This window comes from Grampus griseus, assembly GCF_964374135.1.
Source record: "Grampus griseus genome assembly, chromosome: 11".
Classification (NCBI taxonomy): domain Eukaryota; kingdom Metazoa; phylum Chordata; class Mammalia; order Artiodactyla; family Delphinidae; genus Grampus; species Grampus griseus.
Genome location: NC_139005.1, coordinates 12719890 through 12742801, shown reverse-complemented (window position 1 = coordinate 12742801; position 22912 = coordinate 12719890). Strand labels below are relative to the sequence as shown.

At 39.7% G+C, this 22912-nt stretch overlaps 1 protein-coding gene across 9 annotated transcripts; it reads right to left on the bottom strand.

Moving 5' to 3' along the window:
* Positions 1-618: 618 nt before the first annotated feature.
* MGST1 (microsomal glutathione S-transferase 1) lies at positions 619-21528 on the bottom strand. Of its 9 annotated transcripts, none has more exons than XM_082667064.1 (5): positions 20875-20907; positions 17219-17321; positions 14631-14778; positions 12342-12436; positions 619-1229 (listed from the first exon to the last, which is right to left on the bottom strand). In XM_082667064.1, exons 3-5 carry the CDS (start codon positions 14754-14756, stop codon positions 983-985), a joined length of 468 nt encoding a protein of 155 aa, XP_082523190.1. In that variant the 5' UTR covers positions 14757-14778; positions 17219-17321; positions 20875-20907; the 3' UTR covers positions 619-982. The 9 variants fall into 9 exon arrangements, with proteins under 9 accessions (XP_082523190.1, XP_082523186.1, XP_082523189.1 ...); XM_082667060.1 differs by having other exon boundaries at positions 14631-14771; positions 20875-20902; XM_082667063.1 differs by lacking the exons at positions 17219-17321; positions 20875-20907 and adding an exon at positions 21372-21512.
* Between the last annotated feature and the right edge of the window lie 1384 nt (positions 21529-22912).

Below are 22912 nucleotides of genomic sequence, written 5' to 3'. Positions count from 1 at the left end.
GACATCCTTGTTTGATTCCTGGATCAAAAATAAAGCAGTTATAAAAGACATTATTGGAAAAATTGGGGAATTTAAATATGATCTGTGTATGTTAATAAATATTGTATTAGAGTTAAATTTCTTTGGTATGAGAATGGTATGGTTATTTGGAGACTGCTTTGTACACAGGAGATAAATGTTGAAGTATTTAGGAATGAAATATCTTAAATGCATGATATAGTATCTGCAGCTTACTTTCAAATTGTTCAGAAAAAACACTGAGTGATAAGAGCTAAAGCAAATATGTGGAAATGTTAACAACTGGTAAATCTAGGTGAAAGACATATAGAAGTTCATTGTACTACTTTTCTGTAGGATTGAAACTTTTTTTTTTTTTTTTTTTGCGGTACATGGGCCTCTCACTGTTGTGGCCTCTCCTGTTGCGGAGCACAGGCTCCGGACGCGCAGGCTCAGCGGCCATGGCTCACAGGCCCAGCCGCTCCACGGCATGTGGGATCTTCCCGGACCGGGGCACGAACCCGTGTCCCCTGCATCGGCAGGCGGACTCTCAACCACTGCGCCACCAGGGAAGCCCTGAAACTTCTGAAAATATGTTGGGAAAAATAAAACCAAATGAAATTGTTCTTTAAATTCTTTATTTCATATGCCGATTTCAGCAATACTGAAATACAAGTTTAACATACATGTACTTACTCTTTCTAAAGATTTAAAATATGAAATGCTGAATAATGTTACAAATTACAATCAAAATTTAAAACAAAGTACTTTAAGAATAAGACAAAAGAGCTAAAAATTATGTTAAATTTCTAGTGCAAATATTAAAAAAGAATAAAGGATATTGGTGACATTAATATTCAGACTAGGTTTTCCCTATCTTAATTTCTCTGCTCCCTTCCCACTTAAAATCTTAAAAAGTATTTGTTATAAATTGGAAGTACAGAATTGTTAGAAAATCACTGGATGATGAGTTGTATGATTCTCTTTACAGGTACAACCTACTTCTCAGCAATCTGTAAGCCATTGACAGTGTAACTCCATATCCAAGGAAAAAAGCCAAAGCGCGATTTGGCTGGGGAAGGGGTATCAAATATGCAATTGTGTGGTAGATTCGTGCTCCAACAAAGAGCCTGAAGTGCAGGATGGCAGTAGAGAGATCTGGACCACTCAAGGAATACAGAAGGCCAATACCAAGAAATGGCACAATATTTTCAAGGTCATTCAAGTGGGCTCTGTGGAAAAAGATGACTTGTAAAACACAAATTTCAGAATCAGCAGAAATATATTCATTTTTTCCTCTCTTCTGAAACTAAATAGAAGTGTTAATGGATCTTAAACATGCAAAGTAAGATTCATTTTATTTCTCTCAAATTCCCTTGCTTCCTTACCCACTTGACTCTTATTTAGAATGTCTCGTTATCTTGTTTCTTTTATTTGTAGTGTATCTCAACATACAACAGAGAAGGTTTTTTGCACTTTCAAGACTATCAAAACTGCATCTATATAATAAAACTCACTCCATTTTTATACATATAAAATATTTTTTCTTCTAAGGTCCATACAACAGCAATTCAAGATTCTTCTTATAAAAACTCCTCTTCCGAAAAGAACAAAATCGTTTTGGTTATGATCTTTCTTAAGACTCCTCCCTCACTTGTGCTAGTCTGCAAAATGGCTCCTGAGACCACCCTTGCCCATTCACCCAATCCACTAGGTTGCCAAGAATCAATTTACCAATTTAATATCAAGAAATTCATGCTCTCCACATCCATATAACAGAATACATAACTAGTCTTTCAAACATGGGAAAAAATTTAGCCAACCTATCCTCAAATTGCAAAAGGAATTAGTTAGTAGTGATGGAGCAAAGTGCAAAGTATACACAAAATTGATAGACAATAAAGAGAAAGACATATTTCTTGATTGGGATTTCATACCACAGCTATAAGAAAACAGAAAGCATGGTTTAGACACAAGTTTTCCTCCAATTCATGGCACCTTGAATACAAGGCACATGTATTATTGACTTGACATTTTTTTAAACTGCTTAATCTTCAAAAATCTGGTACTCCTGTTCAAGTCTCCAGAGTTAAAAACTGCTTAAGAATCTAGACTAGAAATTGAGATTTTGATAGAGCTTATCAGCTATCGATACATATTTCAAAATGAAAAATATTGGTTTTATGTTACTCTCTTTTCTTTTAGCAAAAAACGTTAACTATTACATATTGCCTGCTCAATGATCACCAGTCTCCTCCCCTCCTTTCCTTTCTCCTGTTTCCGGTAGATTATCCTTTCTCATCACCTTTTTGACAAAGATGATGACAACATAAAGGTATGAAGAATGCGACAGTAACCTAGGTAAGTAACAGTCTGGAAAGATTTAAATAAACAACTGTCTGTTCCTGAATAAAAGCCAAGACAGAAAGGCATGGGAGTTCTTATCCCTTCTCTTTCATGGAACAACCCAAGGGTTACTGAGAGTGAGGTGGGCAAGAAAGGACAGGAATACTATTTTCTACTAAAGAAGAGCTTCACCAATTACACCAAGGGTATTTGTTTGGGTCCTTTGAACTCTCCTGCTGGACCACAGATATATCTTCACCTCCCATCTTGGCCATGTTACTTTTCTCCTTCACAACATTCTAAAAGGACAGACGTTTTAAAGTTGGAAAGTTGGTGAGACTCTGTGGAAATGTGTTTACTTCTAAGCCTGTGTTAAGCAATTGGCAAAGAGAAGAGAAGAAAGTCAAGGACAATGAGGGGTAAAGAGCTCCAGTGGAGGGAGAGGGAAGGAAGTTCAAAGGCAGGGCTTCCTTGGACCTTACTCGCCCCTCCATTTTTTTTCTGGCTTCCCTCTCTCTCTTTATCTTATTCTCTTTTCAATTCTCTTTCCCTGTCCTTGGCCCTCAAAACGGTCTCAGAAATAGCATTCCTTATTGTCCTAGTAAGGCCTGTTTTCAATGGAGCCTCATACTCTGTGTTAATTTACGCTATTTTATATGCTCTTCTTTTTCAGATCCTGAGCCAGGCACGTGCTTACCCAACTCTCCCAGTCAGCTCCTGCTGTAGTTCAGTATCACCCTTCCACCATAACCCTTTCTCTGCTCAAACAACAGAACTCATCCTAGAGGGGCAGCTGCCTTCATTTTCACGTCATTCCTAGACAGCTACCAAAATCTAATACCTGGTGGACATCCATCTTTATGTGTGACCACCGTCTACCGGGGTCTATTTCCCCCCCTCCATCATCCTGTGTTCCTGTTTCCTTTCTCCTTCAGGCAGATGCTCCTTGGGGCAAGCTTGCTCTGGGCTGACCTTCCCATCAGCCCTGCTCTGTGCTTATGATGCACCAGTCACACCTTCTTAGTCAGATCAGAACCACTCGGATCTCAGCATCACCCTAACCTTGACCAGAGTTGCTAGACATGTTTGAGAATTATCAGGGGATGGCCAACTACAAAAGGAGCTTCACACCAGACTTGCTAACTCCCTTCTCTTACCCAAAGTACTTCACGATCAGCATACAGCAGCAGTATGTCCAAATTCCCACAAAGAAAATTTCCCAAATTGACGTGATCTCTCCTCTCCTTCTCCTAACATTCTGCAGCTTCTTCCTTTATGAAATATTCTTAAATACCCTAGGAACTAATACCCTGTGCCTCACGACTTAACATCTAATGGGAGACTGCTTTATTTCATTCTCTAACTACATGAATGTTGGTCCCCCTCAAGGGCAGGAACCCAGTCTTAAAGCTATTTTATAGCACTCCAATAAAAGAAGTGACCATGAGACACACAGGGTAATCTCTCAATAAACGCTTCCTTCATGCATTGGGGCCAGAAGGGAAGTCATCTGGCTCAAATCCTAGCCCATGCTCCAGTTCCTTGAAGAATCCCCAGCGAGTACCACCTGGACGCCACTGAACAGTTTCGGTGAAGGGGTATTCTCTACCTTTGAACATAGCCTATTCTAAACATCTCTCCTCTTCCTAAGTACCCCCCCCCTTTTCCTCTTTTGAATGCTACCCTGTATTTCTCCAGCTGCCCTGATTACCGCACAACTTTCTTTTTACCTTGTTGTAGGGAACACATTTGGTCTTGAATTCTTTCTAGAACAAGATGGGATAGGATTAAATAAATGCATAATGTAAAAGGTTTTCTAATCATCACTGATTTCTGTCTGCCCAGAATATAAATAACTAACTTTAGGCTACTTATCTTGACATTTCAACACATATTACTTTATATTTTTAATTAAGTGTTCCATATGTGTAGAATGTATTAATTTTCTCACTATTGCATACCTGAAAGCATAATTTTCACTTCCTTTGTAGCCAAGTTCTGTCCCTGTCACTGAAATATGCTAATAGAAATAACGTGATAATTACATGTGGAAGTAATGAAAAAGAAAAATTCTAGGTTAAAAATGCAAAGTGGAGATTCTGGAAACTCTTTCTCTGAAAAGTATCTCCAAAAGAGATTTGTTAGTAGGAAATTTTTTGATGGGACTGATCCGATCTCAAAAAAAATACACCTGGAAACTGGATGCCTTGCCTTTCCTGGACACTCTCTTTGCCGCACTGAAAAGCCAGTGTCTGATCGCCAGGAGGCGCTGGACACACAGTGGCTGCACCTCCTCAAGGACACTGACTCCTTTCACAGCTAAGGTCAATCATTCTCACTAAATTTTATTTGTTGTTCACAACCTGATGAGATCAGCTTAGATAATGGCTTTCTCCTTTAGAAATACAATCCCATGGGCAAGGAGAGACAGAAGTAGGGGCTGGGAAGGGAGAGTGGGGAGGAATCTAAAAATCCCCCAATAAAATACCTGTTGCTAAGTTTTCATAGGTGAGACTTACTTTGATCTTCCTTTCAAACTTACTAATGCTACTAAAGGTCTAATTGTTGTCACTTTCCAGTTCTGGGCAATTTTATGAGCATAGGGTCATGATTAGCATCATGTATTTGATTACCTTCCCTAAAAGGGATGCACAAAAAGGATGAGACAAAGCTTTAAACTGCTTACTTTCTCTTTAGTGGTTTTGATAACTCCACAAAGCTTTATTCACCTTTTCTAATTTTTATTCTTTTTCATCATAACACATATAATTTTCCTCTGATACTGTTTGAAATTTTCACATTGATTCTTTGAGAGATTCTTGAGACTATTTTAGATCCATATTCTTGACACAATCCATTTTAAAACTGGCCACTTTGGGGTTTCCCTGGTGGCACAGTGGTTGAGAGTCCACCTGCTGATGCAGGGGACACGGGTTCGTGCCCCGGTCCGGGAAGATCCCATATGCTGCGGAGCGGCTGGGCCCGTGAGCCACGGCCGCTGAGCCTGCACATCCAGAGCCTGTGCTCCGCCAAAAAAAAAAAACCTGGCCACTTTAATCAGTAGCACCGCTGAATTAACAAATATATAACTAAGTGAAGCAAAAGTTAAAATTTTATTCTATCTAGCATAGACTTCCTCTTAGAAAAAGCCATTCTTGCTTGATAAATAATTTGAGATTAAACTTTTGCATAAATAAAAAAATTAAATTTCGGTACTGGAGGAGCAAAGAAGTACATGGGGTAAAAGAACAGCCTGCAAAATGGTGTAATGCTGACCATTTTGTGAGGTGACAAGGGCACAATGCAACTTTCCCAGGGAGAGGATGCTGAAGGACAGAGCACTGTAACACGCAACTTGAAATGTTTGTGTTGCCACACTGTAAACTCTGCACCTTGATTTAGTCAGGTCTATTTTTATCACATTTTTAACTTGATTTGTTGACAGAGTTGAGGAAAGAACCAAGTTTACATCAGCCTAACAAAATGCAGAACACGGAAACATGCACAAATGCAGGATTGCAGACTGAGTTAATCTTGAGACTATATACCATAAGGGAATCTGCAGAGATCTTGGGAAGGGCTTCAGACTTTCTAGGAAGTCAAAAGTGATGATGCAAATATGATCTAGATTCCAAAGGGATTTGATGCTGCAGCAGATACATGAATTACAGAAGTAAATTTTTTTCTTTCAGTCCCCATTTCATTATCTATTTATACTCAACAAATTGAAGAAGTGTAGTCAAATATATTCATGATGTTTCATATCTTAACTATTCATCACAAAACTAAATATCTAAATGTTTAAGTATGGCTATGAAAACTCTTCACTGCTTCTTTAATTTTATATAATTTTGCTTATCCTGTGAAATGTGTCTAGAATTGTACTCCAGTTTAGATGAGCATTAGAAAATACTAAATGAAGACGGTACATAACTTTAATGTTTCACATGTTAGAAAAAGGTAACTAATGGATTGGCAATGGAATCTCAATATAAAAAATTTTGCGGTGGGGAGAAGGTTGGCCAAGATGGTGACAGAGGGGGCTCCTGAACTCCCCTCTTTCCACAGATACACCAAATGGACAGTTACACATGGAGCAATTACCTCTGAAAGAAATCCAGAAACTAGCTGAGCAACTTCTACTCATTGAGAGAATGAGAAAATACGCACATCGAAATGGATAAGGAAAGGCTGAGAAAATCTTGCTATAAACCCCACCCCCAGAACAGCACCATACAGTCGGAAGGGAATTCTCAACTCCCAGCTTCTCCCTGAGGAGAAAAGGGTTTAGACCTCATATTTAGTGACCCAACCTTTAAGACTTTCACCCAAAAACAGGCCCCCACCAAAACATCTAACTCTGTAAGTCAGTGAGGATTGCATTTTGGAGACCCAAAGGACTATAGCAAACAAAAGCAAAGTTGTTAACAGGTGCATGAGACTTCTTGTAGCTATTCCCCCAGGACTCAGTACAGAGGGAACAGGCAAAAATGCCGACCTCCCAGTCTTTCCCAGATAGAGATCCACCTGCATACTTCAAAAACTGCTACCTAAAGGTCAAGCTTCCAGTTAGCCTGCATCTAGGGTCTGGCTTTGATCCTTCCTAGGAAAGCCAGTAGACACCTGCTCCATTTTCTCCTTCTAGCCCAAAACAAGTCGCCAGTATCTCCCCAGAAGGAGCTTACACACATCTGCACCTAAGATTTTATGGCTGCAGCCCAAGTGATGGGTCTCTGGATCACCTGGCTCTGACAACCAATAGTGCTACCATTCACAAGTCCCACAGGAATACAGCAAACAAAGAAGCAGTTCTCAACAAGCACAAGCACTTGCCACAGCTACCCCCACCCCCAAGGCTCAGTGAAGAGGGAGCAGGCAAAAATGTCCATCTTCCAGTCTTTCCCTAAAAGGCATTCATCTGTATATTTTAAAGCTGCTGCTGAGGGTCAGGCTTCTAATTCAGTATGCATCTAGGGGCTGGCTATAATCCTCCTCAGAGACTGGAGAAGCCAGAAGACACATCCCTCACCTTCTCCCTCTAGCCCTCCAAGTTGCCAGTATCTCCTTGGAAGGAGCTTGTACGCACTTCTGGCACCCCAACTTTTGCAGCTACTACTGAAGGGACAGGCTCCTGGATTGCCTGGCTCTGACAGCCAATGGGGCTTGCATTCATGACTTCCATAGGACTACAGCAAACAAGGAAGCAGTTTCGTAATAGGTACAAGAGCTCTCCCCACAGCTATACACCTGAGCCCAGGAAAAATGCCCAAATCCCAGTTTCTCTCTGGAAGGGGCTTAACTACCTACTTTCCCAGCTGTTGTTTGAGAGTCCAGCTTCCAATCTGCTTGCAGCTAGCTGCTGACTGTGATCCTCCCCTTTGGAACACTTGAAAAGTCTTGGCACACACTCAAAAACTGGGAGCCAGTAGAAACAAAGAAGGCAGCTTGGACAATCACAAAGGCTTGAGAGAGAACCAGGAGCTCAAGCTAATTGACAAGGTTCATCTCCCACATGAGACCACTCTGTCAAGACTGGGAGTGGTGGTTGTTTTATCTAATGCACAGAAACCAACACAGAGAATAAAGAAAAATAAAGAAACAGAGAAATATGTTCCAAACAAAAGAACAAGATAAATCTACAGAAACAGACCTTACTGAAACAGAGATAAGTGATTTACCTGATGGAAATATTGGTCACAAGATGCTCATCAAGGTCAGGAGAGCAATGCATGAGCAAAGTGAGAAATAGAAATAGAAAATATTTTTAAAGTAACAAACAGAAATCACAGAGCTGAAGAATATGACTGAATTAAAAAATTCAATAAAGGAGGTCACAACAGATTAGATGAAGCAGAAGAAAGGTTCAGCAAACTTGAAGACAGTGCAGCAGAATTCATCCATCAGAGAAACAAAAAGAAAAAATAATGAAGAAGAGTGACAATAGCTTAAGGAACTTATTGGAAAACCCTCAAAAAGACCAATATATGCATTATAGAGGTACCAGAAGTATGAGACTGAAAAGGGGGCAGAAACTTACCCAAAGAAGTAATGACTGAAAATGTTCCTAATCTGAAGAAAGAAATAGACATTCAACTACAAAAACCTCAGAAAGTACCAAAACAGATGAATCCAAAGAGACCCACACCGAGACACGTTATAATTAACTTATCAAAAGTTAAAGACAAGGAGAGAAGCTTAAAAGCAGCAAGAGAAAAGCAACTTGTTTCATACAAGGGAACCCACATAAGATTATCAGCAGAAATTTTTATCAGAAATTTTGCAAGCCAGAGAGAGTGGGATGATATATTCAAAGTTCTGTAAGAAAAAACTACCAACTAAGAGTACATTACCCAACCGATCCTTCTCAAACTCTTCCAAAAAAATAAAAGAGGAGGGAACATTTACAAACTCATTTTACAAATCCAGTATTACCCTGATATCCAAGTCAGATAAGGACACTACAAGAAAAGAAAATTACAGGCCAATATCCCTGATGAACACGAGGCAAAAATCCCCAACAAAATATTAGCAAAACAAATTAAACAGTTTAATTGAAAGGATCAAAAGCATCATACTCCATTATCAAGTGAGATTTATTCCAGGGATGCAAGGATAGTTCAACATCTGCAAATCAATCTGTGTGATACTCTACATTAACAAAATAAAAGATAAAAATCTTCTCAGGGGCTTCCCTGGTGGCACAGTGGTTGAGAATCTGCCTGCCAATGCAGGGGACACGGGTTTGAGCCCTGGTCTGGGAAGATCCCACATGCCGCGGAGCAACTGGGCCCATAAGCCACAACTACTGAGCCTGCGCTTCTAGAGCCTGTGCTCCGCAACAAGAGAGGCCATGACAGTGAGAGGCCCGTGCACCGCGATGAGGAGTGGCCCCCGCTCGCCGCAACTAGAGAAAGCCCTCACACAGAAACGAAGACCCAACACAGCCAAAAATAAACAAATAAATTAATTTTTTAAAAATCTTCTCCATAGAAGCAGAAAAAGCATTTGACAACCCAAAACCCTTTCATGATAAAAACTCACAACAAACTGGTTATAGATGGAATGTACTTCAACGTAATAAAGGCTATATGTGACAAGTCCACAGCTAACATGGTTCTCAATGGTGAAAAGCCAAAAATTTTTCCTCTAAGATCAGGAACAAGACAAGGATGCCCATTCTCATCACTTTTATTCAACATAGTACTGGAAATCCTAGTCAGAGCAATTAATCAAGAAAAAGAAATAGTCATCCAAAATAGAAAGAAAGAAGTAAAACTGTCTCTATTTGTAGATGATAGGATATGATATTAAAAACATTAACCTAATTCCACCAAAAACTGTTAGAAGTAATAAATGAATTCAGTATAGTCTCAGGATATGAAATCAATATACAAAAATATTTTGTTGGAGAATATCAAAGCCAAATTCTTGCTCAAATTTCAATAAAACTACAATGAAAAAAAATCAGTTGCATTTCTATACACTAACAATGAACTATCAGAAAGAGAAACTTAAAAAACAATTCCATTAATAGCAGCAAAAAGAATAAAATACTTAGAAATTAATTTAAACAAAGAGGTGAAAGAGCTATACACTGAAAACTGTAAGACACTGATGACAGAAATAAAAGTCATAAATAAATGAAAAGATATTCTCTTCTCATAGACTGGAAGAATTACTATTAATATTGCTAAAATGTCCACACTACCCAAAGCAACCTACAGATTTAATGGACTCCCTCTCGAAATCCCAGTGGCATTTTGAAAGAACTTTCTTAAAATCCCCAAATTTGTGTGAAACCACAAATGACCCTGAATATCCAAAGCAATCTTGAGAAACAAAAACAAAGCTGGAGGCATCATACTTCCTGATTTCAAACTACATTAAAAAACTATAGTAAAAAAAACTATAGTAAAAAAACTATAGGCAGTATTGTATTGGCATAAAAGCAGACACATTGATCAAAGGAACAGAATAGAGAGTCCAGAAATAAACCCATACATAGTCAATTATTTTTTTACAAAGGAGCCAAGAATACACAATAGGGAAGGACAGCCTCTGCAATAAACTGTGTCAGGAAAACTACATTTCCACAAGCAAAATAATGAAACTGGACCCTATCTTACACCATACACAAAAATCAACTCAAAATGGATTAAAAACTTGAACATAAGACCTGAAACCATAAAACTTCTAGAAGGAAAAGACAGTCGGTAAGCTCTTTGACATTGGCCTTAGCAATGATTTTTTAGATTTGACACCAAAAGCAAAGACAACAAAAGCAAAAACAAACAAATGAGACTCCATCAAATCAAAAAGCTTCTGCTCAGCAAAAGAAACCATCGACGAAATTGAAAGGCAACTTATGGAATGGGAGGAAATATTTGCAAACCACATATCTGATAAGGGCTTATATTCAAAATATATAAGGAACTCATACAATTCCATAGCCCAAAACAAATAAACAAGTAAAAATAACTCAATTAAAAAAGGAGACCCCATTAGCCATTTTTCCAAAGAAGACATCCAACTGGCCAAGAGGTACATAAAAGGTGCTCAACATCACCAATCATCCTAAATCAAAATGAGTTATCACATTATACCTGTTAGGATGGCAACTATGAAAAGGACAAGAGATAGAAAATGCTTGCCAGGTTGTGGAGAAAAAGGAACCCTTCCACACTGTTGCTGGGAATGTAAACTGGTACAACCACTATGGAAAACAGTATGGAAGGTCCTCAAACAATTAAAAAGAGAACTACCATCATCCCAAAGAGATGTCTGCACTCCCATATTCATTGCAGCATTATTCACAACAGCCAAGACATGGAAACAATCTAACCATACACACACACACACACACAATGGAATATTATTTAGTCTTAAAAAAAAAAAAAAGGAAATCCTGTCATTTGGATGAAACTGGAGGGCATTACGCAAAATGAAATAATTAAGACAGAGAAAGACAAATATTATATGGTATCACTTATACACGGAATCTACCAAAAGGAAAAAAATCAAATTCATAGAAACAGAAACTAGTGGTAGCCAGGGCGCTAGAGGTTGGGGGAAATATGGAGAGGTTGATAAAAAGGTACGAATCGTCAGTCATAAGATGAACAAGGTCTGAGGATCTAAAGTATAATAACATGCTGACTATAGTTTATAACACTGTATTGTGCTACTGTATAACTGAAAGTTGCTATAGGAGTAGAAATTAAATGTTCTCACCAAAAAAGAGAGGAGGGGAAATGAAATATGTGAGGTGATGGATGTGTTAATTAACTCAATAGAGGGAATTCTTTCACAATATATACATATATCAAATGACATTGTACACTTCAAACATCTTACAATTTTATTTGTCAATAATACCTCTGTAAAGATGAAAAAAAGTTTGCAATTTACATGACTTTATGGCAAGGATTAAGAAATATACTCCAGAACTAGAATTCAATGTGCTTTTAAAATAAGTATATTCCTGGTATTATTAGGAAACTGTGTAGATGGTATCTTGGCTTACTGCTTTTCACTGTTCATTGCATTCTCAGTATATTAAACATAATATCTACAAAGAAGAGAGAGAGAGAGATTGGAAAGGGAGAGATTTCCCAAGTTCATATTTTGAATCTTATGCAAAAATACCTAGTTCTTCAACCTTTTACACAAACTGACAGTTTCATCTCTGGAGAAAGATGACAAAAACTGCAAGAATCTTCCATCCTCATTTCACCTCCTACCTGTCATTACTTTTGATAAATCCCTACACAGAACAAAGTCATTAACCCCAACAAAGTGCACAGAAAAGCTAAATTGGAAATATGTGCAATCACAGTGATAGTTGGAGACATCTAGATCGCTAATTTTCTATAATTATATGGACTAGGTAAAATGACAGACTTTTCTTCCTTCTTTCTTCAAGACCCCAACATCCTCACTTAACTCTGGTCCCAAAATTCTTTGATCAAGTAAATCATTTCAGGAGACAGTGGGTTCACCTTCGTACACGTTCCACTCTGTCATCTGTCCGAAGATACTTCTTGGCAATCTCTCCTTTGCCAAAGCTTGCGCAGTCTTCTGGGTTGGCAAAAACCTATTCCAAATAACGAGGAAAAAACCTATTTCAAATGCCAAGTAACACGGGGGTAACTGTATCTGATAAGTTATTTACATTTTAACGGAAGGAAATACAGGCATCCAAGTTGGCCATTATGAAAAAAAAAATGGGAGCAATAGATCAAACCCAGGGGTAGCAGAAAGCATCTCTCCTTAAAATCTGAATTTTTATTAACAGTGTAAAAACAAATTTTAAGAGAAGCATAAATAACGTAAATAAAAACCAATGTATAAAAATAGGGAAAAGGAAGCCAAAATGGAAAAACAGAGCATAATTCTAAGTCCTCATTGACTATTACGGTGAACTGGCATTTTTTTACAGTAATGTTGGTGCACTTGCCCTCAAGAGTATTAATATTTCTAACTGGTTGGCTCATATGAAAGTCATAAGTTTACTTGCCAAGGATATCAGAGAACGGGCATGCAGCATAAAAGGGTGAGGGGCAGGAAAAGTATTTTGTACTTTGTTAGGATATACGTGCCTCTTTTCTTTTTCTGAATTAACTAGAAGTTTGCGTTGAACAATACAGTGAAATATAAGAAGTTGAATCGCATTCCTATAAACACCAAGGACATGTTCTAGGGCATACTTCATGCATTCCTTCCTGCCATTATTATGATGTTTGAAATGAGTTCCCCATTCCCTGAAACTTGAAACATGCATTTAAAAATATTTAAGTATGTCCCAGCATTTAATAATATATAATAAAGAAAAACACGAACTCTAAAATTAGCCTTAATTTAAGCTGAGGAACGTCATAAATATTATAATATTTTTCTTAATATGACATGAGCATTTATTTCAGGTAAAGATGTTGAGGAGAACTGATGGGCAGCAGTGTGATACAGTATCAGCTCTTGAGGTCAGATCTGTCTGTCTTGTCCTTAAATAATTGCCTGGCACACAGTGGATGTTCAATAAATACATTTCGCATAAGTAAATAAAGGTATTACAACGTAAAGTGCATGAGATTTTCATTTAAACCAATCTGAATTTGAATCTCAGCCTCACCCTTTATTGCTGTGTAACCTTGGGAAAGCTACTTAATCTCTCTGACTTGTAGTTCCTCATCTATAAAATGGGAACAGTAATGCTCATCTCACATGATAATGCTAACAATTATGTAAAATGCTTCCATGATCCGACACACACACAGAGTGGCATGGCGCCTAACATATATCACTGGCACTCCACAAACTGGAATTCCCTTCTCCTTTTAAGACAAGCAACATTTCTGCTATCCTTGGTGCCATGACATTTCTAGAGGACAGTGTGGATCTGGTGGTAGCAGCCACTTTATAGCCTGCTGCTCTAACACCTTGCCCCATTAGAGAGTTAAACATGTGGGTATGTGCCCCCCATTAAAATGCAGATATCCCTGGGAAGAAATGACACCTCAAGACAGTAATGAGGAAATACCTTAGGAAGGACTGTGACTTCTAGATAAAAGCAAGGCTCTGGAGGACAAAAACTCAGGACAGGGACTAAAAGAGAAATGATGGTTTCCAGAAAGAAGCTGCTGAATAGGCACAGGGACCACACCAATCAAGAGCATTTAACTTTGTCGATGTAGCTTTGCTTTACCCCCATCACTGTTGTCATAAACCCTGCCTGAATATAGGTTATGTGTTTCAAAAACTTTCTACCACCCTCCCCAAGCCTCCAGTTTTAAAAAAATCATTCTTATCACAATGGGTAGAAATATTATCCACTTAAGAATTCATAACCACACAAAATTCAAATGTCTTATCCCAATCATAAGAGGTTCTGCTGATAATAAGAACTTTAATTCTATCCCCAAAGGCATATCCTTGACCTGTAACAGAGCTGAAAACACCAGTTCACTGTCTAGAAAATGACTATTTTCTAAACTCTAGTAGGCAAAATTAACTTCAAAATCACAAAAAGTTTCCTTGAAAACTCTGATACTCCAGAAATCTCATATGCTAAGTGGCATGACAAAAGGTAAAAGCTACAATGAAAAAACTATTTACTAGTTTCTAGGAAAAAGCACCCGTTCCATAAATATATCAGAACCACCTGTACCAAATGATTACATATTTCATTTGCAGTATTACAATATGCCACTGGGCTTTACAAAAAATAATTTAAGAAAATTGCTTTCCAGAATCTCAACTCTTAAAAGAAAATATTGCCTCCAATGTCTTACCTTTCTTGTCAGTCTATAGAATGCAGTTGCAGTGCTCATAAACATCATTTTTGAAAGAACAATCGTTGTGTAGGAGGCAAAGGCCATGAATACTTCATTCTCCATTAGCTGCGTGAGGTCGACCATTGTTTCAATTTTGGTCTGGAATCTTAAAAAAATTTTAGACAAGATAGGAAAAAGCAGACAGAAATACCCCAAATAACTTGACCGTCACTTGATGTGCTTACACTGCAGCATTAACCACACTGTTCTTAAAGATATCTTGGGTAGGGCTTCCCTGGTGGCGCAGTGGTTGAGAGTCCGTCTGCCGATGCAGGGGACACGGGTTCGTGCCCCAGTCTGGGAAGATCCCACATGCCGCGGAGCGGCTGGGCCCGTGAACCATGGCCGCTGAGCCTGCGCGTCCGGAGCCTGTGCTCCGCAACGGGAGAGGCCACAACAGTGAGAGGCCCATGTACCGCAAAAAAAAAAAAAAAGATATCCTGGGTTATTTGAAGAAGAAATAATCAGTTAGGTGTAATGCCAAAATGAATACTATTATGGTTTTTTCTAGTTCTATATCATTAAGCTTGAAGACATCAAACAAGTACTGAGTGAAAATGAAAATGCAGGGGGTATTACAAGTGAAAATAAACAGGTGAACTGCTCTAAAGATAGAAATATAATCATATTTTTGCATCAAGATGAGCCACAAGTTGGACACACACAAAAACAGAATCCATGGATCTCTTCAGAAACATCAAACTACGTACATAGTACTTAGTATCATTAATGTTTGATTAGAAATGCTTAAGTTCTAACATATGTCCTCCTTTACAAACCCAACTTAACAGCCTTTTGTCCTTTCAGTCGTATTCAAGATCTCAGACTCCAGGGTTCTAATTCCAGTCACACCATTTTGCTATTAACCTTGGTTGAGAGACTTAGCCTCTATGAAACTGAATTTCTTCATTTGTAAGGTAGGAATAGTAATACCTCCTAACTTAGTGTGTTGTTGTCAGGATTTAATTGAGATAACATGTGGAACATACCTAACACAGTGCCTGGCCCATGAAAACCCTCAATAAAGTTTATGATCTCCTGTTCACAGTCACTGCTGTCATCAAGACCATGGTCATCATTCACATCAACACACGTGAAGAGGGTGAAGCAGGATAATGGAAACATAAAATAACAGGCTTGCAAATGAAAGGTGAAAAATTGGCATTTATGATGCTTTTGTAGAAGGCACAAGGGGAGGAGGATTAACTTTACGTAAGTCTTCAGGTCACTTCACATTCCATATTTACTTCCACCTAAAAGCAGTCAGGAGTAAAGTGAAGGTAACGCCCTGAGTCTGGTGTCGGAAGTATAACCGGGAAAGTGCTCAGGAAGGAGACAGAGACACACACGGGTGATGCTGAAGTCCAAGTGGGTAGAAACTTAGGGTAAAGCCGAAATTCCGCACTATCTGAGAGTCATTCTTTTTAACCTCCTCTGTTCTATTATCAGCCCCACTACCTACATCTTCTATGTCTTCTACATAAACAAATATCTTTTCTCATACCCAAGCTTAAACGCTATTTTTCAGGCTTAGCATGGAGTGTTGTCTCCTGTAGACCATATCTGTTCCTGCCTTTAAAACTCAACCCCTGCACGCAACCTAGAGTGATCATTCTGATCAATCTATCTATCTACCAATAATCTGTAAACCTACGTATCTTTCTATACTCTGTTACCGGTCATGCAGTTGTCTGTATGTTACTGTTGAATGGGACATAAATCACATATATAATACATGTATATTTAATTTTATAAGACTTGGCTACACATCCAATTATACCACGTACTTTATGTGCATTGCCTTACATAATTTTCATAACCATAAAATTATAATTCTCATAAGTATATCTATTCTACAGATGAATGAAATGGAAATTTGAGAGACTTAGCAGCCATGCTGGGACACAAACCCAGGTCTCTGACCTCACGTCTTGTATACCAACCACACTGCACTGTCTCCTTCAAGAGACTGCAAACTGCTTAATTCTGATTCAACTAACACTGACTGAGTGCCTACCCTGCAGCTGGCAGCACTGGCACGCCTTCCATCTGTTATCTTCCTTCCTTTTCCAATTATGCTACAAGTTAAGTATTACTCCCATTTTGCAAATAAAAAACCCAAAGCTTCTTAAGCAACCCCTATTTTAAAAGGTAGGCTAAAAATATACTCCTTGGATTCAGACAAATAGAAATGTACAGTTGACCCCTGAATAACACGGGTTTGTACTGTGTGGGTCCATTTATATTTGGATTTTTTCAATACTAAATACCAGCATGCTAAACAATTAGCAGCTGGTTGGATCTGCAGACGCAGAACCATGGATACAGAGGAACCGAGTATAAGAAGGGGGCGAGGTAAGTCATACGTGGATTTTCGACTGCGTGGAAGGCTGGCCCCCCTAACCCCCCACATTGTTCAAGGCTCAATCGTATTTAGTTTAAATACACACACACACACACAGTAGCAAATTAACCCACCTCCAACAGTCAGCAGTCTTGAAAGCAAGTATGTTAGATAGATGCTGCCAACTAAAAATAGCACTCACCATCTGATTCTACTAGCAGGAAGTCACTAGCCAATGCCGTCGCTGACCTTTAACACACCCTGAAAGGAGTTCAGGGCAGGGCAGGAATGAGGCACTGTGTGCTCTGGGGAAAAGTGGCAGAAGAGGCCTTCAGAGAGTTAGATATTTTCAGGAGAAATTTTTATGAGCCCAATTTTTGGTATCTTCTCATACCTAGAAAAGCACTAACATCATTAGTGGAGACATCTGTTCCTCATGACCAGCAGCAAACTTCTACTAAGATGTGTGTTTGACTGCACATACCCGCTTCAGCAAAATCATATATATACTGATACCCACACCTCCTCAAGAGCTACAGTCCTCAGAAAGCCCCAACTAAAGCTGAACTCCCAGCTCTCACGTTGTGTGTTTTTTTCAGTTGACGTTTCTCAGTGCAAAATAATACTTTTAGCAACATTTAATGTATCTGCTCTTGTTCTAGTATGGCGGGGGGGGGGGGGCGGGGGGAGGGAGTCATGAATAAACTGCACTCTCCTTCAGCATGCAGGTAGAGTAATTAGCTTAATAAGGAAGCTCTAAGTCCTATGCCTCTGGACAGAGATACGAAGAAACACAGCAGAGGTGTTAATTTTTTTTTAATTTAAGAAAAGTTTATCAAGTAGGAAATGCTGCTATTCAACCATCATTTTAAAAGTCAAACAGTTTCTGTACCTCCCCACCAATGTTCTCAGAATGAAGTGTATTTAGCAACCAGAGGATGGTTTTCTCTCAGTGAAAATGGGTATAGAAAGGATAGAGAAAAAGTAGACGACTTCCAGACCTGCTGGTGGGAAAACAACACAAAGACGTGAGCAGTTGGAGGCAAAGGTCAATGGGAAGCTTTTTCTCTAAATGTGAACAACACACAAAGTGTCCTTTACACAGAGAGTTTCTCAATCACCAAAATGTGCCTTAGCTCAAGTCTGTGGCTTTTGGGAGCTTCTGGTATCACACACTGTGGGTCCACAAATCGCCTCTCAGGATCAACATGGTCCACTCCCAGCACATCTGAGGGTGGGGTGAGGAGAGTTAAAGACAAGGCATTAAGAAATAGGGGTCATTTACAGCACAAAATTAGGTGGTGCTGATCTAGACTTTCTTTTTTGAAGCTAATTTGTCAGTAAGTTGCCTTGAATCTGCATCATGCCTGGGCACTGCACTCTAAAAATAGTTAGTGGAAACTTTGTACATGAAAGGTCACCAGGAGGGAGGAGAGCAGTATAGTAGTAATAATACTTCAGAGGGTAAAGTGTTCAGTGATTTGAGTAGTCTAGGAGTGCAGTAGAAATAATCTAAGAAAAGTAAGCAGAGCAAAACATGAAACTTGGTGATGAGTTATAGAAAATAAATGATTCCAATGATGTATTCTATTTGGACAGTGTATTGTTCCTTTTACTGTCCAGCACTGGTTGGCACAGTGGAGAATATCTCTACCTATATCGCCAGAGTGGGGGGCTCAGTCCCCTAATGTGGAGGTGATGCCTTTACAAAGGACAAAGAGCTGTGTGTCGAGCTCACACAGACTGTGCAACTAGACTGTGGTCCAGGTGGATGCAACTCTGCCACTTACCCACTGTGATTAATTTACCTTACTTGTAAAAATGAGGTTAATAATACTTCCTCCCTCACAGGACTCTTGTGAGCATTAAGTGAATAACGTGCTTAGAAAGGCAGTGGGACCCAGTAAGTTCTATACAAGTATTTGGTAAATAAATAAGTGCTGTTCTAGGCACTGAGGATACAATTTTAGAGTTTTCAAAAGCCATCACATTATCTCACTTGAGAATTTGGAGAACTCTAAGGTACTCAGAGCAAATATTTGTCTCTACCTTTAACATATAAGGAAACTGAGGCCCAGAGAGGTAGAATGAGTAATTGACCCAAATTCACAGTGGAGGGCCCAAGACTGGAGCCCAGCTTTCTCAAGTGTTGAACTTGTGGGCTATCTACCATCAAGGCTAAACATTTTAGACTTCCCTGGCCTTCTGGGGACCTCCTTCTGTCAAATCCCCTTCCTGTCTTGTCCCCCGCACCCCACAGAATCCCACCCCTGCTCCCTTAGTATCTATCACAGTTGAGTGATAGATACTACCAACTGAGAAATATTCCTCTTCTCTTTATAGGCTGTTAGCCAAAAAGAGCAAAGTTCTCTTATCTATAGCAGCCTTTCCACATCAATATTGTGCAACACACAGTATATGAGCACGCATTCCCATGGCCATGACTCTGCAATTTTAGACTTTTTAAAGCAACAGAACAGTACCCATGAGACAAAGAAAAAAGATAATTCAGTGGTCTCATTGCTGTTTATGAGTTCTAGATTTTACTGAATAGACTGAGGTGACTGCAGACAAGGCCTGCAAGTTTCAGGGCCCAGGTGTTGGGAGGAAAATGCTTCTGGCTCTTGGGGGGGAGGTGGGGGGAGGCCGTTACCAGGGGCCTATGCTGACCTTTTCTGGACTCAGCATTTAAGAAACTCCACTCTCAAACAAACCCTCAGAAAAACTGTCCTTGTCTGCCACAGAGAGTAATATTCAAATTTGGACCGATTTGCCATTTTTCAGGATGAACAAAGGTGGTCAACACACATAGGCCTCTTATTTTGGAAGAAGCAGAAGACAGTAAAACTCAACACCAGCCTAACTCCCAGGGGATGCAAAAGGTGTGTCTAGTTTTCATAGCAGGCTAGGGATCTGAGGACACTGGGCTAGACTGGGTTAAAGCCTGTTAGCTGGAGACCTGGAGAAGTTTCCAAGGCCATTCAACAATGTTTGATTACAGCCCAATTGGCACGTTCTTGGAGAGTAAACAGGCAGAGGAAAAAGGAGAAAATAAATGTGGTGCCCGGACTACTAAGAGGCCTTGGGACTATTTCAAAGGAAGCAGGGAGATGGAATCTGCATGCACCCTGGTCCCCACCACCCCAGTCCAGCAACAGCAGTAACAGCTGAGGCCTGAACTCCCAAAGACGGCTTCCTTTCTCCTTTACTCCTTCCACGTGGCTTTCGCCTCCAGGGGGGGCTGAGAATCCTCCCAGGGTTCCAGTCAGCAGACTCTAACAATCTCCAATTCATCTAATAGGGTCTAATTCATGTCCTCCTCCACTTTGTTAATTATTATTATTTTCTAACTTTGCTAATGTTTCTGTGGCTTATCAAAGCAAACCAAGAGAAGCAAGTCCTGTCTTTCAGGAGGTACAAAGGCCAGTTTGCCCTTGAACTCAGAGCCGCTGCAGGATTTTACACCCTTAGGATGAACAGAAGTTGCTTAAACTGCAGCCACTTTCTAGATTACTGTTACTTGCACGTACTTTTTATTCCCCAAAAGTTCAAGGGGGCCCTTTCAAAGTGGATGCTACCTTGGTCTGAGAATACAAAGTGGGTCAATCATCACTTAAACACAAAAAGACTTATTCTCTCAAGTTTTAGTCCTGGAGCTTGACAATTCACCTGCAAGGGGGACGGGAATGAAACTCCCTTTTAAAAGTGATGGACTGAAAAGCAAACATATAGCAGCTACAACGAACAAAGAAGCTTCAGGTCGGCAGAGACCCTCAAGCTTACACCTGCCACCCCGGTCCCCTTCCCGCCGCCTCCCTCTCCTTACCCGCCGCTTACACACCCCTCCCGGGCACGTACTGTGAATCCGAGCAGGAGAAAGACAGCGACCTGGTCCCAGAGGCGGGTTGCGCAGGCGCTCGGTGACTTTCATTGCGAGGGCGGGCGGGTGGGAGGCAGGCGCCACGCCCTCTCTGGTTAATTTCCTCGGAACTTGCTCTCGGGCGCCGAAAGCACGACTTCCAACCTCGCCAAGGCCCTCCCCTAAATCGCCTGATTTTTCTCCCCCTGGAGTAACCCCCGCCCACCGGTTCTCCTCTCTGAACCCTTCTTTTTGGCGCCGGCGCAAAGTCTCCTCCCGAAAGGCCATTTCCCCTCTGCAGCGCCTCGGGACGTTAGCCATTGTATTGGGACACATCAAGTTTGGGCGTGGGAGAGGAGGGAAAGGAGGCCGACTTTTATGTAGCCGCAAACAATTTTAAAAGATCTCAATGTTGAAAGCTTTGAAAGCTTTAGAGAATATTCAGATCTCGGGGGCTGGGGGGACGCTGATTAGAAGTCTTTGATAAATCAATTACCTTTTGTTGAACTTCTCTTTCCCTGCTCTGGTGGCAAAGCTTCCTCGAAAGGCTGGCACTGACACAATGTAACATTTGGTGAAGATCACCTATAGTCTTCCAGTCTTCCAAATCCGTGATCCTAGACAATTTGCCGCCTCATTCTGTCCCCTCCTGTTCAGAGTCCAAAATGGAACTGGAGGAGCTTAAACTGGATCATTACAGTCCATTACACAATTCATTACACAATCAGTTTAGTATGGTTTTTTGCAGGGACTTTCAAGAATGTTAGGGTTAGAAGGTGTAGTTATTCTAACACCAATATCTAGATTAAGGATATTTCCAAGCTTCCTAGTACCCACAACAGTATTTATGGATCTAACTTCCATGGCTTTATGTAAACATGTTTAAGGATTTATGCTTTCCATCTACGTTACTTCTCACTTGGTCATACTTCTCACCCATTTACCACCTGCTATGTGTGGTGTACTTCCTTTTTTTTTTTTTTTTTTGTCCTAATTCTACCTCCTTTAGACTTTAAAGGGTGCCTCCAGGACTAGCTAAGATTTGATGGACAAATCCATATTCTACCAAAAAAGGAAGTAAGATTTACCAGTTTGCTCTAGGAAACAGCAATTAATCACAGGCCTGAGAACAGTTTCTATAGGAGCATATCAGTAGAAGTATCGGAAAATCTAGCATCAGCAGATGTTAGTGCTTCGTTTTCATTGTCTGTGTCTTTTGAAAACTACATATATTTATTCTCCTATCTTGGTAATGTACACTGGAACCTGGCTGTGACACTGACTGGAATAGGGCAGAATGTGAGATAATTCTGAATTCCTGCCAAGGGATTTTAGTACTACAAGTATTTAAAAGACTCTTTTCATTTATTATGAGGTAATACAGCTCTAATCTTGTGGATAAATTTACAGAAAAAGGTACAGTGAGCTATTATTTAAATAATTGATATACAGAATTCCAGGTGAGCGGTTCTAACAGGTTTTTGAAAAGAAAGGAGCACCAAACTCATCTGATGCTCTAATTATAAAATGACTTCAAACTATTAATCAATCAATGAATAAATACTGGATTCCTGCTCTCCATAAACCATGTACAATTATTGCTTGTCTGTTATATATATGAAACTGTCTTTGGCACAATAATCAGCACTTGCCTATAATGAATGAATTTAGTACACAGTTACGTCGTGAATGCAAGGCACTTGGTTTGATGCTAAAATCCAAAACTAAGATAAATAACATCAAATAATTGTGCTCAAGGAGTTTACAATCAGGTAGACACAAAAGCCGGAAAAAAGAAGTTGCCACTAAACTTAAGGATGAAAAGATTTCAATTTAGCAATGAGAATGATAATTGGGGTATGATCTAGAGCAGTAACAGGAAAAAGGTTATGAAAAAATTTAGATTTCTGCTCATCTTTGTTGTATGCTCTTAGATGAGTAAGGAAGAGAATGAGTTATTTTTTCAGCTTGTTTTAGTTTGGGTAAAGGTAAGGGTACAAACTTGGAACCCTCCATTTTAAGCCTATAATGAAATCT

Excerpts from the sequence above, each read along its gene's own strand:
- MGST1 (XM_082667060.1), bottom strand. Across the intron at positions 12,437-14,630 it reads TCTATAGACTGACAAGAAAG|GTTTTTGCCAACCCAGAAGA; the intron begins GTAAGACATTGG and ends TATTTGGAATAG. Across the intron at positions 1,230-12,341 it reads AGAGTGGAACGTGTACGAAG|AGCCCACTTGAATGACCTTG; the intron begins GTGAACCCACTG and ends CTTTTTCCACAG.